The 14,191-nt window shown below is 36.3% G+C and overlaps 1 protein-coding gene across 3 annotated transcripts; it reads left to right on the forward strand.

Annotated features, from left to right (window-relative positions):
- The first annotated feature begins 266 nt into the window (after positions 1-266).
- uap1 (UDP-N-acetylglucosamine pyrophosphorylase 1) lies at positions 267-13,591 on the forward strand. Of its 3 annotated transcripts, none has more exons than XM_077198510.1 (11): positions 267-436; positions 1,041-1,333; positions 2,304-2,508; positions 4,593-4,768; positions 5,046-5,218; positions 9,716-9,909; positions 10,378-10,518; positions 11,621-11,809; positions 12,125-12,166; positions 12,662-12,728; positions 12,857-13,591. In XM_077198510.1, the coding sequence occupies exons 2-11, from the start codon at positions 1,057-1,059 to the stop codon at positions 12,947-12,949; spliced, it is 1,557 nt and encodes a 518-aa protein (XP_077054625.1). In that variant the 5' UTR covers positions 267-436; positions 1,041-1,056; the 3' UTR covers positions 12,950-13,591. The 3 variants fall into 3 exon arrangements, 2 of the variants coding, with proteins under 2 accessions (XP_077054625.1, XP_077054626.1); XR_013192990.1 differs by having other exon boundaries at positions 278-436; positions 12,125-12,286; XM_077198511.1 differs by lacking the exon at positions 12,125-12,166 and having other exon boundaries at positions 278-436.
- The last annotated feature ends 600 nt before the right edge of the window (positions 13,592-14,191 follow it).

The following is a 14,191-nucleotide window of genomic DNA, read 5'->3' on the forward strand; positions in this document are numbered from 1 at the left end:
CCACAATGTGCCTTCAAAATGACAAATCTAATCAAAAACGTAGGTTAATTCATTATTACATCTGTGACTGTGCAAATATATGAATCGATTAAATGAATAAAGACTGTAACGAATAAAAAAAAAAGTCCTTTGCGTTGTAAGTTCCGCCCTTGACCTGATCTCTGTCTCACTATTGGCTATGATGATATGAATGACAACTCCCCTGTCTATTGACGGGCTGCATAGAGGCAGGAATATGGAATATGGGTGGGGAAAAGTAGCGCGTTTCATTTGACTTTGGTGTTTCCGTGTGTGTCCTGCCACGTCAATCTGACGGGTCGGAGGAGTATCTCATCCCGGGTAGTGAAGGAAGGCGGTACTTTCAGGAGATGTAGCCGTGTCTTTAGTCCTACTGAAGTGAGAGGGAAGTATTGAATGATCAGCAGCTGCTCCAAAGGTAAGAATATTATGATGTTGTTAAATGTAACGTTACCGTCATAAAACATTTCGCAAGGCCTGGCTCGGCAGAGAGCTTAACTGTTGTCAAGGAGGCAGTCCGCGCGACAGTGGCATTCCTCGCAAATCTTTATGAAACACTACTTAACCAGTCTATCGATTTGTGTTTGAGGGCAAAAATTGTCCAGATATGCGTAATTCTTACAGGGTATTACATCTGAATGCTATATATTGCTTTTTATCAACGGCTATGACAAATGTTGATACCTTAAGAAAAAAATTGGAATAGGAATTTTTGTAGCAGGTGTGTTCTTAAATCAGGAATAGGGGATTGTGTCAATCTTTGATAAAACTTGGTTATCTATCAAACTTGGTCTATGTTGTGTCCCTGCCCATCAAAAATTATGTTGATCTTTGAGTAAAGGTAAAGATCACACCTGACCTTAGACTTGGCCTACCTTGAGTTTATTTGATTGAGCACGTACACAGAGTGGTTATCAATTTATGGTTGTGATAAAATGGGTGGATCTGCCAGGAGTTCTAGAGATCCTTAGATAATCAGTGTCACCTTTCTTCTGCCTCTGTTCCACCACTGACTTGTCCAGATCTAACGGAGAGACCATGGACATCAGCAAACTGGCTAAGAGACTCGCTGAAGCCGGGCAGTCTCATGTCCTCCAGTTTTGGGATCAGCTGAACCCTGAGGATCAAGCTGAGATTAGTGTCGATTTGGAGAGCATGAACTTCATGGAGATCAATAGCTTCTTTAAAACTGCCATGAAGACATCTGGGCAGAGCTCCCAGGAGAAAGTGGACACCAGGATGGAACCGGTTCCCCGGGAACATTTGGGGAGTGTAACACGTGATCGTGAAAGTCTTATAGAATGGGAAGAAGAGGGTGAGTTCAGATATTGTAATGTTTCACAGGACTTTTCACAGGCTCTCTCAACCTGGCCAAACTGGGGTTTAGCAGGTCAACCAGTCGTTTTTCCAGTCTGGCCAGGTGACAAATGCCCCAAACCTGAGCAAAGCAGACCAACTGGTCAGGCAGAATTTCAAACAGGAGGCCATTTACAAAATCGAAGCAGGTTATGTTTCATTTAATATAACACGAATGTCATAGTCATTTTTGTTAGTCTTTGTTGCTAAGAAATATTGCACAACAAAACATAATGAATGATGCAATATCTTAAATGCCAAATTGGACCCCTAAGAAATCATGACCCCCGAGAGATAGACGATTTCTCTCCAGTGTCAAGCCAATCTGAAACAATAATTTACAGATTTGAATAAACATTGTTTTGTCCCTGTACTCCATTTTTGGGATGATTCTCCAAAAGGGGTTGAAAACATCTGGATCTGGTTAGATCTGACATAAATTCTGAAGTCATGTTGAGCTCATTCTGAATCACATCATCCTTAATCCGACCACATTGTATGGTACCCAAAACCTTCTTTGTTCCTTCTGTCTTCTTTGTCCCATTCATTTAAAAAAAAAAAAAATCATTTAATTCAATCATTTTGTTTTTAATAATTCACCTGAAAGTTAAATTTGATAATGTTCAAGGCTGTGCGTGGGTGAAGTAACATTAAAGTAAAAGTAATTTATGTAAGAAAAAGTGGGCCTCATAAAAGTCTAGGATAATTGCCCCTGTTATCTGCAATTATTGAAAAGCAAACTGTTGCTTAAGAAGCCAGATATTTTATACAACCTCCATCTCTATTCTCTGATTAGTCTGCTTGGATATTTTACATTAAGGACTCATGTAATGGCAACAATGACCTATTTTTGTTTATACCTTGAATAGTATGACATAATATTAACACCTATTTGCTAAAGTGACCGAACCTTCCATCATTCCACGCAGGGCTGCGCTGTATATCAGAGAACAAAGTGGCGGTTCTTCTGTTGGCTGGAGGTCAAGGGACACGGTTGGGTGTATCATATCCAAAAGGCATGTATGACGTTGGCCTCCCTTCCCACAAAACCCTCTTTCAGATCCAGGCAGAACGCATCCAAAGACTGGAACAGCTCGCTGAAAAAAAACACTCAAGGAAGTGCTGCATTCCATGGTAAGATGATCATTAAACACAATTAAAGCTCATTCAGTGACAGTGCACTTACAGTAAAAGCAGTGGATAAAAAAAAGATCAGTCATTTTCAATCTCACTGGAAAGGAATTTGAGTTAACAATTGTTGAATCTAATTACTTGGATTAGCAGACTTGTTTTGATCTTCAGGAAGTTTCCCTCCTTTTACCGTACTGAAGTGACCTCCCCGCTATGAATGTCAGTGCATGGTTTAGTCAGTGTGAAATTGGGCTGACATGAGACCAGCATGTCATCCTGAGGAAAATAATTTTAGAGCCAGTCTCTACCCAACAGAATTGACCTCTGACACAACACATACACATGATGCCCTAATGATCAGCTCTAACTTTAACTCATTATTTAAAGACGGATTACAATACTATATCACTATATGATCGCCATAGTCTTATGCCAACATACTTTAAAGAACTCCATAGTGTTACCATTATTTTAGTATCCAAAATGTATCATATCCAAAAAAAAAGAAATTCATAGATCATAGAAAAAGAAGGTCATAGATTTGTTTTTCCAATCAGAGTACTCTCCATGCTCTCCCAGATAATTAGGTGCTAAGAACTATGTGTCTGAAATGTTTGCATTTTTTTTAATCTCCAGTTTGAACCTAATTTTTTTTCTATTCAATTCACATTTATTTGTATAGGGCTATTCACTATACATATCGTTTCAAAGCAGCTTTACAGAAAATGTGTTTCCACATTACGATTTAGAGTTCTGTTGTCAGAAATGTACAATTCAAGAAAATAAAAAGCATGCAATTAGATGACATGTATTCATTTTAGGCAGAAACAATGAGCGTTTTAAAGCAATTATTACAAGCTGTGATCATAATTACAATATATAGAACATTTGGCAGGTGTTGATGTAATAACTTTTTAAAAAGTTTTAACCAATTTTTTACAAAAAATGTTTATTTCAAATAAATGCTGTTCATTCTTTTCATCAAAGAATCACGAATTTCATGGTTTCTACAAAAAAAAATGAACAGCACAACAATTTTCAATTGTGACTATTTATTACTTGAGCAGCAAATCAACGTATTAAAATGATTTGTGAAGGATCATGTGACTCTGAATACTGGAGGAATGGCTGCTGAATGTTCAGCTTTGCCATCACATGAATAAATAACATTTTAAATATATTAAAGTGCCTCTATTATGCTTTTATGAATGTTACCTTTCATGAGGGCTTTTCACACAGCGTGTAGCGTGGGTTATCGTCGTACCAAACACCGCTTTTAACCCTGGTTAAATGAACGTTTCACACTTGCAATTTAGGGGCCGTTTACATGACATTGTTTTCAACTAAAAACGTAAAGCTTTTTATGCGTTTTACACAACAATGGAGGTTTGGGGGCCTGACTTTTTTTAATTTTGATCGTCTCCGTTTAAACTACAAAAACGCGAATTTGTGAAAACCGTGATGTCATCCACGTGTGTATACGTGTTCAGTCAATAGGTGCATAGTGTTTCTTTACAACAAATATGCAGTGCCATTCATAATACAGCCTTTTTAGCCGTTTCTACAGATCCACGTGAACAGGGATGGCTTTGACAATGGTGTCGTCTGTACGTGACAACTACGAAGGAAAAACTTTCCCATTTTAGTACATCGTTGTCGTGTAAACGTACCCTTAGAAGCTTTTAACCTGGGTTTTCCCGCGTTAACTTCCCTTGTCCCTCCCCTGCATTGCGGTGCCAAACTTGCACAGTGTGAAATGATGCGGCGTTCGAATGTTACAGCTAGATGCTTAACAACAGACAGTCAATCGCGATCTTACATTTACGTGCTTTGGACGTCACGGAAATACTGCACATTATATATAAACAGTAAATTCAGCATTTTTGCATAATATGGGCACTTTAAAATTGAATAGTTAGTTTGTGATTAGTTTGCAATATTACTGTTTTTACTGTACTGTTTTATTTTTGATCAATATCAAAAAATGAGCTTGGTGAGCATAAGAGACTTCTTTCAAAAACAAACTTTTGAACAGTAGTGTATTCATACTTAAAAGCAATGACATGGTCAATGTTTTGATACATCAGGTACATTATGACAAGTGGCAGAACAATGGACATGACCAAAAACTTCTTCAAACAACACAACTACTTCGGCCTGAAGGAAGAGAATGTGTTTTTCTTTCAGCAAGGCATGCTTCCCGCTGTAGACTTTAATGGGAAAATTATTCTAGAGGGCAAAGGCAAACTGGCAATGGCACCAGGTGAGTTTTTACAAGCAAGATTAGTATAACTATATGCAACTTTGCAACTATAAGCAAAAAATTTCTCTCTTTTTTTTTTATTCACATGCGATGTATTACTAGAAGTAGTTTACAGCATGTTGTCGAACAAAACGTCAAAGTCTCTATAAGTAATCTTAACCACAGACCTTATTTTGGAAATACAGGTTAACTAGCCTTACAGTTAGCTTACGAAGAATAATTAGAACTACTGTGAATATTCAGCACTTGTTCGTTTTCTCTGAATCTACATATTCAGATGGAAACGGGGGGCTGTACAGAGCTCTGGGGACTCAGAACATTGTGAAGGACATGGAGACGAGAGGAATCTCCTACATCCACGTCTACTGCGTAGACAACATTCTTGTGAAAGTGGCTGACCCTGCTTTCATTGGCTTCTGTACAATTAAAGGAGCAGACTGTGGTGCAAAGGTCAGTCTTTAACATACCTAGCCCTGCCCTGCCCTTATATGTATTTCCTTTTCTATGCATAATGCAGAAAACATGCAAATACAATTCTATTACGAATATGTACTTGGTGTATTATCATTAAGTTTGTGCACTTTTTTTTTATCTGTTTTTGTGGTCTATTATTCCTTAATCTGATTACTTTCTAATGTTTTTTTTATGGAATGTAAAAGTGCCAGTCACATATTTAAAAACAAAACATATTTTGCTAGTCCACTAGATGGAGCAGCTGCTCAGAAAAAAAAACAGGATGTACAGGAATTTACACTACCATTCAAAAGTTCGGGGTCAGCAGTACGATTGATTAAAATGAATACTTTTATTCAGCAAGGACACATTAAATTGATCAAAAGTGACTGTAAAAACATTTATAATATTACTAAAGATATCTATTTCAAACAAAATTGCTGTTCTTTTAAACTTTCTGTTCATCAAAGAATCCTGGAAAAAAGTATCACTTTGCAACACAAATATTTCTTGAGCACCAAATCAGCATATTAGAATCATTTCTGAAGGATCATGTGACACTGAAGACTGAAGTGATAATGCTGAAAGTTCAGCTTTGCCGTAATAAAAAATAGATATTAAAATAGAAAACTGTCATTGTAAATTGTAAAATTACTGTTTATACCATATTTTGAATAAAATAAACTTTTTTTTTTTTTTTTGCACATTGGAATGATTTTGCGTGGTTTAGTATGGTTTTGAAAGATGAAATAAGAATTTTATTCAATACTGATATATTCTCAATTTCTTAAGACATTTTAAGTACCAAACTATTCTCATCTAATTGTTAACCTAGTTGTTTAATGATGTTTATACGTTAGGAATATTTTGATGGCACCCTGGGCTTAGCCGCACATCATATAGCAATGAAGTGTGGTTCCTTAGAATGTAGTTTCAGGTAACACGTTCACATGTGCTTTTGCAGTCTGCGTACACAACATCAAGATGGAGAAAATACTTTTACAAGGAACAGTGGGTTATTCTGGACATTTTAAATGGTCTGCAGTCAGGAGCTTAATTGCCTTTAAAACTCTTATATAACCAGCTTGGTGATGCAGGATACCAATTAATTTAGCCATTATTCTCAGTGTAACCTCACAGTCCTTGACGTATTGTAGTGGTTATTATGATGCAATGAACACCAAATTGCTAAGCTGAACCATTTTTATCATACATATTTAGTGTTAACTTTTTTTTTGTACACTTCCCATTTAAATTATCAAGAAATAAACATGTTTGTAACTAGGGCTGGGTACCGAGTTCGGTACTTTTTAGGTACCGACCGAATTGCCTCGATACTACCGAGGATCGAAACATGTCTTGTTTTTCGGTACCAAGTTTCGGTACCTAAGTGGTTAATCTTGTCAACGTCAGTGAAACCATAAGGATGCAGCGTGATTGGCTGGGGTGGAAAAAACACTAGTTTACGCGGCTGCCTAGAGACGTGGCTCTGCCTCGTCGCACGTGAGGCTGTAGTGTGTGTGTGTGTGTGTGTGTGTGTGTGTGTGTGTGTGTGTGTGTGTGTGTGTGTGTGTGTGTGTGTGTGTGTGTGTGTGTGTGTGTGTGTGTGTGTGTGTAAGCGTCCCAACCCAGATAGATAGAAAATATGTGGAAAGGATAAAAAGTGTACCTACTGATGTCAGAAGGCAACACGGTAAACCATAAGGCACTTAAAAGGGCACAGAATACACTTGAGAGTAGAAAGTTTATCCGTCTTCGACTGCAAGAACTGGAGCGCGTCACAAATTAACCGAAACTCAGCGTATAGGATACTTGCCTCACAGACATGAGGAATAGTCCTATATACGGCCAAAATATATCTATTTTTAAACGAAACAATTCGAAATAAATAGTTTGATTACCTAATCCATATAGGCGCGCGCGCGTTCACTACTGCAGGAATGACGAGTCAGCATCGCAATAATCATCTTTGCCGCCAACACACTGGAAACACTTGTTCATTAATAAACAATTAAAATATCTCCTTGCTATCGTTTCCCGACACATCCATAATCATTAGGCTACTTTCGCCAGTGCTTTGCGGCAAGCTTCATGTGTGCTGAGCGCGAGGCATATATCCCGCCCCCCAGTAGCCTATATTTAATTAAATTCACATTTATTATAGCATTTTTCACAATACATATCGTTTCAAAGTAGCTTTACAGAAAATGCATGTGTCTAAATTACAATTTTAGAGTGATCTGTTGTCAGAGGTGACTGTGTGTAATGCATTTCAATTCATTTTCATTCAGTTTCATTGTTAAACAATGCATTAAGAAAAATTAGCTACTTGAAGTAAAGAATACATGTTGTTAAATGATTAGGAAACAGAAAACTTTAGCATTGGTGCTTTTTTACATACTCGAAATATGTGTAAAAAAGTCAACAAACTGACTGAAAAAATTAAAGTTTTTTTTTTTTCAGGTAATGTTTGATTGTTAGAACTGGTTTCATAAAATTGGTATCGAAAAAAGTATCGATCAGGAACCGGTATCGAAGTCAAGGTATCGGTATCAAAAATTTTGTTACGATACCCAGCCCTATTTGTAACAATCATTCAACTCATATACATATGAAATGATTGTCACTTGACAGTAGGTGTGTTCCCGAAGAGTATGCATTAACACAAAAATGAAACTCACCTTGTTTTACTTGTGTGACCAGTTAGTCATCTTATGACCATATAATTTCATGTAGTCTGGAAGTGCTTGTTTTGTTATGTCTAAACAAATAATACTTTATCGTATTCTTGTTGTATTTATTCTTCTCTGATTTTGATTATTTTCCTGTTCTCTCTGAATTTGGATATTTGTGTTGGTTGTTATTTGAAAGTGAAGAATTGGTTTTGTATTTCAGTGTGAACAAAATGCTTTAAGCTGCCTTTGATTACGCCTCAAACTGAATCATTGGCATACGAAATGTGATTCATGAAAGTATTTGCATGTGATATTTGGTTTAGACATAAATACTCAACAGCTGGTTTTGAATACTGAGCTTTCCGAAGCTGCTAGTAATTAAACGGTTCCTGCGTGACGGGGACGATGGTAAGAAAATCTGGACCCACCCACCCCTCATAATTTCTGAAGCATGCACTTAAAGTGGCTTTAGCTCGAAGCCTCTCCTCAATGCTAACCCTTCATCAACTGAGGAGTTTGTAATTTGTTACTCGGATGAATGGAAAGGGTTTTCTGCTTTTGCCTCTGCTGTAATTTAACACAGACCTCAGGCAAACACAGCACACAGCAGTGTGTGGGCTGTTCAAACACTGCAGCTAGTTTATTACTTGACATTTCACTGTTGATAAATGTGTCTTTTCAATTTAAATTCATTTAAATGTTAAAAAGACATCTTAAACTAACTGTTTTAGACTTGGTTTTATTACTTCACAAGTTCTAACAAATTGTTATCAGTTGACCTGGTACAATCTTTATGACAGCCGATAAACGCAAACTAAATCAAATTGAATCATTAACAAGAGTTTACAGGGTTTGTTACAGTAAATTGTTTTTGGTCTTTTTGTATTTCCTATAACTGATTTAACTTTTGGGCATTTAGGCATCAAAACATCATAATGTACATTACCTTTCAAAAGTTTGGGGTTGGTAAAAGGTTTTTATTTATGTCTTTATAGTCAATTACGCTCACCAAGGCTGTTTTTATTTGATCAATAACAGTAAAATTGTGATATATTATTACAATTTAAAATAATTGGTTCTATATATATATATATATATATATTTATTTATTTATTTATTTTTATAAGTGTAATTTATTCCTGTGATGGCAAAGCTGAATTTTCAGCATCACATGATTCTTCAGAAATCATTCTGATATGCAGATTTGGTCAAGTAACATTTCTATTTATAACAAACAAAAATAAGTTAAGTCGTTTAATATTTTTGTAAAAAACATCATACTTTTTTTCAGTATTCTTTGATTTATAGAAAGTTCAAAAGAGCAGCAGTATTATTAAAAAAATTCTTTACTGCCACCTTTGTTCAATTTATTACATCCTTGATGAAAGTATAATAAAAAGGAAAATCTTACTGATGCCAAACTTTTGAACATTAGTGTAGGTTCTTTAGATATTCATGTTATTGCCGATAAATGGCTGATAATAAAATTGTGCACTATTTTTTTATTTCTATAAAGAATTTAAAACACTAAAATGTAAGCACCAAAACAGTATAAAACTGGATGTGCATTTATATTACATTCAAATTCAACAGTAATTCAATTATTAGTGTTATTAAAGTGTTAGTGTTTCTAAAGATTCACTTTAAGTGAGTGCTAGATCAAAATGTAAAAAAACAAAAAAACGGGTCATGACCTAAGTGATTTTGAAGGCAAACTAATGTTGCAGGTATTGCATATACAGGAAAGTATTGAATGCACTATTTTGAAATCCCTCAATGTTGTGCTAAAGTCACGCATACATCTACTTCTGATTGGCAGGTTGTGGAGAAGACCAATCCAACAGAGGCGGTGGGCGTGGTCTGTAAGGTGGATGGGCTTTATCAAGTAGTGGAGTACAGCGAGATTACCTTGGCAACGGCAGAGAAGCGAAGCACCGATGGTCGACTTATGTTCAATGCTGGCAACATAGCGAATCACTTCTTCACCCTCACATTCCTCAAAGAGATTGTGAGGTTAGTCAATCCTCAGAAAGCACCTCATAAATTCGATGAGTCCGCCATAAATGTCACTGTAATTTAAATCATTTATATACATTTTTGTGGCCAATTTTTTATTCATCTATGAATCTCAGCTTTTTTTTTTTTTGCATTTGTTGATATTTTGTCGCTAGGCAATGATCTCCGTAACAGATTAAACAATACAGGTATTTCTATTAGCTATTTCCAATGAGCTTTGCCATCTTGTAAATACTAGACAGGATGGATCTGACTTTAATGTGTGCAGAGAATGAGGTAAAGTCAGGAGAGGAACATCTGCATTTTTTGAGTGTCTGGTATTTTAAACACCGATGACTTTGCCAGACGTGTTCTCTTATTGTCATTTTTATGAAATTTTAACTGAAAGAACATGCTTCACTTTTCTGTCTGTTACTGTCTGCCCGTTCATCCCTCTGTCTTTATATCCCTCTATCTTTCTTTTAGGACTCACGAGCCACAGTTGCAGCATCATGTGGCACAGAAGAAAATTCCCTACGTGAACACCCAGGGGCAGCTAATCAAACCTGACAAACCCAATGGGATTAAGATGGAAAAATTTGTCTTTGACATATTCCAGTTTGCCAAGTTAGTGTCAGGACTTTTTGTTCATTCCTGTTTCAGTATGTGTGCTGTTGACTGGAATGGTCCTCATTTACCCATGTTTCAGTGAACTGAATGAGTTCAAATAGATTCTACAAATTTTACCCAATATTCATAATGTATTGTAGACCGTGCAGTTTTTTTCTTTTTCTGCACCCCTTGAAACACAAAAGTAGCTATCAAAATGTCAAAACAACTCTTTTCTACGACACCTCTGCTCTGGCTCACACTATTATGAGATATGAAGATCCAGAGAGCCTCCAAAATCTCTTAAAGACTATAATTAAAGCTAATCATATACAAAATAAGTGTTATGTATAGCATCTTTTTGGCATGCTAAAGAAGTTGAAATTATAGTTCTAGTGAACTGGCTTAAAATTGTCCAAATCAAATAAAAATATCAAACACTCTCAAATTATATAAATGTTTCTTTACCAACCTTTAAAAAAAAGAGTGGTTCAGGGATGATATCAAAACCCGGAAGTCTAATTTGCCACTGGTACCCTCCAGATTTTCCTGTGGGGTTTTATGATGTTTTTTTTTTTTTATTAGAAAAAGAAAGCCCGTTGGTGATAAACTTAACTTTATGATACTTTGACGTTTTGTTCTACAACGTAAATTACACACACCCATACCAAAAATGTTCATTTTGAAGCATTTATGTTTATTCTTTTTAACTGTATGTTTCTAATAAGTGTGTGTGTGTGTGTGTGTGTGTGTGTGTGTGTGTGTGTGTGTGTGTGTGTGTGTGTGTGTGTGTGTGTGTGTGGTTTGTTGTAGAACAAAATGTGAAAGTATCCCCAAGTTATGTTTACCACAGGCTTTATTTTACTCATAAACTGAAAAACCCCTTTATAAAATCTCAAGGGAACCAGTGGCGAATTAGTCTTCCAGATTTTTGCACCACTCTATGGAGGAAAGTCCCTACAGGTGGGCATTACTGTAAGGGTGTGACGGCACGTGAAAGCTATAAATGATTAGAAATTGTCTATCTTTAAAAAAAAAAACTTTTATTTAACATAATACGTATTGCTTCAGGCATGTTCAATTAGTTATAACTTATTTAAACTTTTTGCGTGTGTGACAGAAAGTTTATGGTATACGAAGTTCTAAGAGAAGATGAGTTTTCTCCGTTGAAGAATGCAGACAGTCAGGATGGGAAGGACAACCCCACTACAGCCCGTCACGCCCTGATGTCCCTGCATCACCGCTGGATCTTAAATGCAGGAGGGCATTTCGTTGATGAGAATGGAACCCGCATACCTGCTATACCCAGGTGAGACAAACACTCAGGAATGAAAGTTCTGTCAGTATTTACCCACTTTGGTGTTGTTTTTAAACACTATGGTGTAATTTTTTCCTCCATGGAACACAAAATGAGAATTTCTGAAGAATCCTCACACCGCTCTTATCCATATGGATACAGGCCTATGGATGATTTTTATATTTCACTTTAACCTAGATTGTCTCCAGTCCACTCTTTTACTCTTTTATTGTTTCAAACATTTCCTTCCCACCTGTGTTCAGTTTAACTCCCATTTATCTTCAGTTATAGTGAAACCACACTATATTTCCTATGTAATATTTCTAGACATGGACCAGCAGGGACAGTCACTCCTGAAGTCAGCCAGAAGTAACTATTCTCACTGTCGTATGTAATGCATGGTGATGGGGCTTCGCTCTTAGTAGATTCCGTGTAGCTGTTAGAGCTAAGTGGGAGAAGATGTCCAATCCCAGACTGGCTGGAGTAAAGGTTGGCATCTTTTAACTGGCTCTGACCCAAAAGGCAGCTACTAACAGGCAGAATAATATGCATGGTGGGAAATGGGCATCAGGCATGCTGAACAGAACAAGGCTGCTCATCAATATAACAAATAATCTGGTGTAGGTGCTTATCAAATTTTCTTCGATTTCGTATTATGAATATTTAAATGCATTAAAAATGGTCGCATTTTGCATAAAGTGATTATGGGCGTTGAATCATTTGTAATGGGATTTTTATTAATATGAAGTGTCTGATTTTCTAAAATCATTTTATATCATATATGACATGATTAATGCTTGATCTGGAATAGTCATTAATACAAATAAAAAGATATAACCCATTTTGGTGCTCTGCCTATCACAGCCTGAAGGATGGAACAGACCTGCCAATCAAATGTGAGATCTCTCCTCTTGTGTCCTATGGTGGTGAGGTAAGAGTAATAATCCCAGAGCAACTTTACCTGATATATGATTTAGGTGCAAGCGGGAAAAAAATAAATTCTAAGCCATATACTCTACTTGAAAAATGAGGAATTAATAGTCTCTCTTGATTTCAAAGGGGTTGGAGCATCTTGTGAACGGGCAAGCTTTCCAGTCCACTCTGGTCATTGATGAGAAAGGCGTCCATGAACTCGTGAAGAACGGCCTGTGAACATACTGCCGGCTGCTGCACTTAAAACCAAAAATGAAGACTCTTGATCTCTTTATCATCTTCATCTCACTTCCTGCCAGGGTGGAGGAAACTGTGAAATTATTGTACAATAAATTGAAGGAACGGGGGCAGAATGCTACTCACAATCAAAACATTTTATGATCAAACTATTTATTTTGCGAAGACTTATTTTTATAGCAATGTGCAGTGCTTTTTTCTTGAATTGGAACATGAATTTAGCTGTTTAATTTATATATCAAATGATACACAATGGTACATACTGTGCTGCAGGTTGCATGAATGAACACCGCTAAGATTTTTTTACAAAATATAGATGCATGTAAAAACTACACAAAACAAAGTGAATGTCTGTTTTTAACAGGTATGTTTTTCGACCAGAAAAAGTGAGTGAGAATGTGACATTGCATCAGACTTTCCAGCACAGGGTTTATGGGAGATTTTCTGATTGGTTGGAGTCTCTTTCTGCTTTAGAAAGTGTGCACTCACTGAGACACCAACTCTTTCTCCTCTCTCATTTACACTCTTTCGATCTCACTTTCAGTCTTCAGCACTTCTCTTCTCTCACTTCCCGATTAGTTTATTTGTGCATATCCATGTATTAAATAATTTATCATGTTGAAAGATTCATTTGTTTGTTTACTTTATTTTCTGCATTCTCATTACTTTTCTCAGTAACCGTTTATAAGAATTTCTTGATTTACATTTGTACAAGATGCATGGATAGGACAGTTGCATTATGTATAATTTGAGAAAATTGAAATGTCCACATTGCTAGAAATTTCGCATTGACTTTTGCCGTGTCAAATGCTTCCTAAATTGAAGCATGTGATTAGTATGAACAGGCGAATTTCCCAATTCGAGTACATTGAAAATATTTTGTTGGAATTCTTAGATTTTCATTGCTTTATATTGGCAATGAAAGTATCCGTTTTTGCCACTTCCTTTGGTTCTCCATGAATTCTGAGATTATTTCTGTGTACAGTAATACAAAAAAGCTGAATGGAGAAATGAAAAACGTTTCTGTTTATACTAATCACCTGGTTGAAAATTATTAGAAATATCCCTTGACCTAGATGCATCGTTCTCAATCATGTTTATAAAACCCACAAAGTTTGTGACTGGGAAGTTAGAGAAGAAGTCCTTGCAAATGAATGTGCAGTGTTGTAATCAAGGGGATGTTTTTTTTTAAATGAAAGGCCATGCAGATTATAGGCCCCTCGC

The sequence above is a fragment of the Siphateles boraxobius genome, unplaced genomic scaffold (assembly GCF_051911475.1).
Source record: "Siphateles boraxobius isolate OS27281-9 unplaced genomic scaffold, OSU_SipBor_1 41, whole genome shotgun sequence".
NCBI lineage: Eukaryota > Metazoa > Chordata > Actinopteri > Cypriniformes > Leuciscidae > Siphateles > Siphateles boraxobius.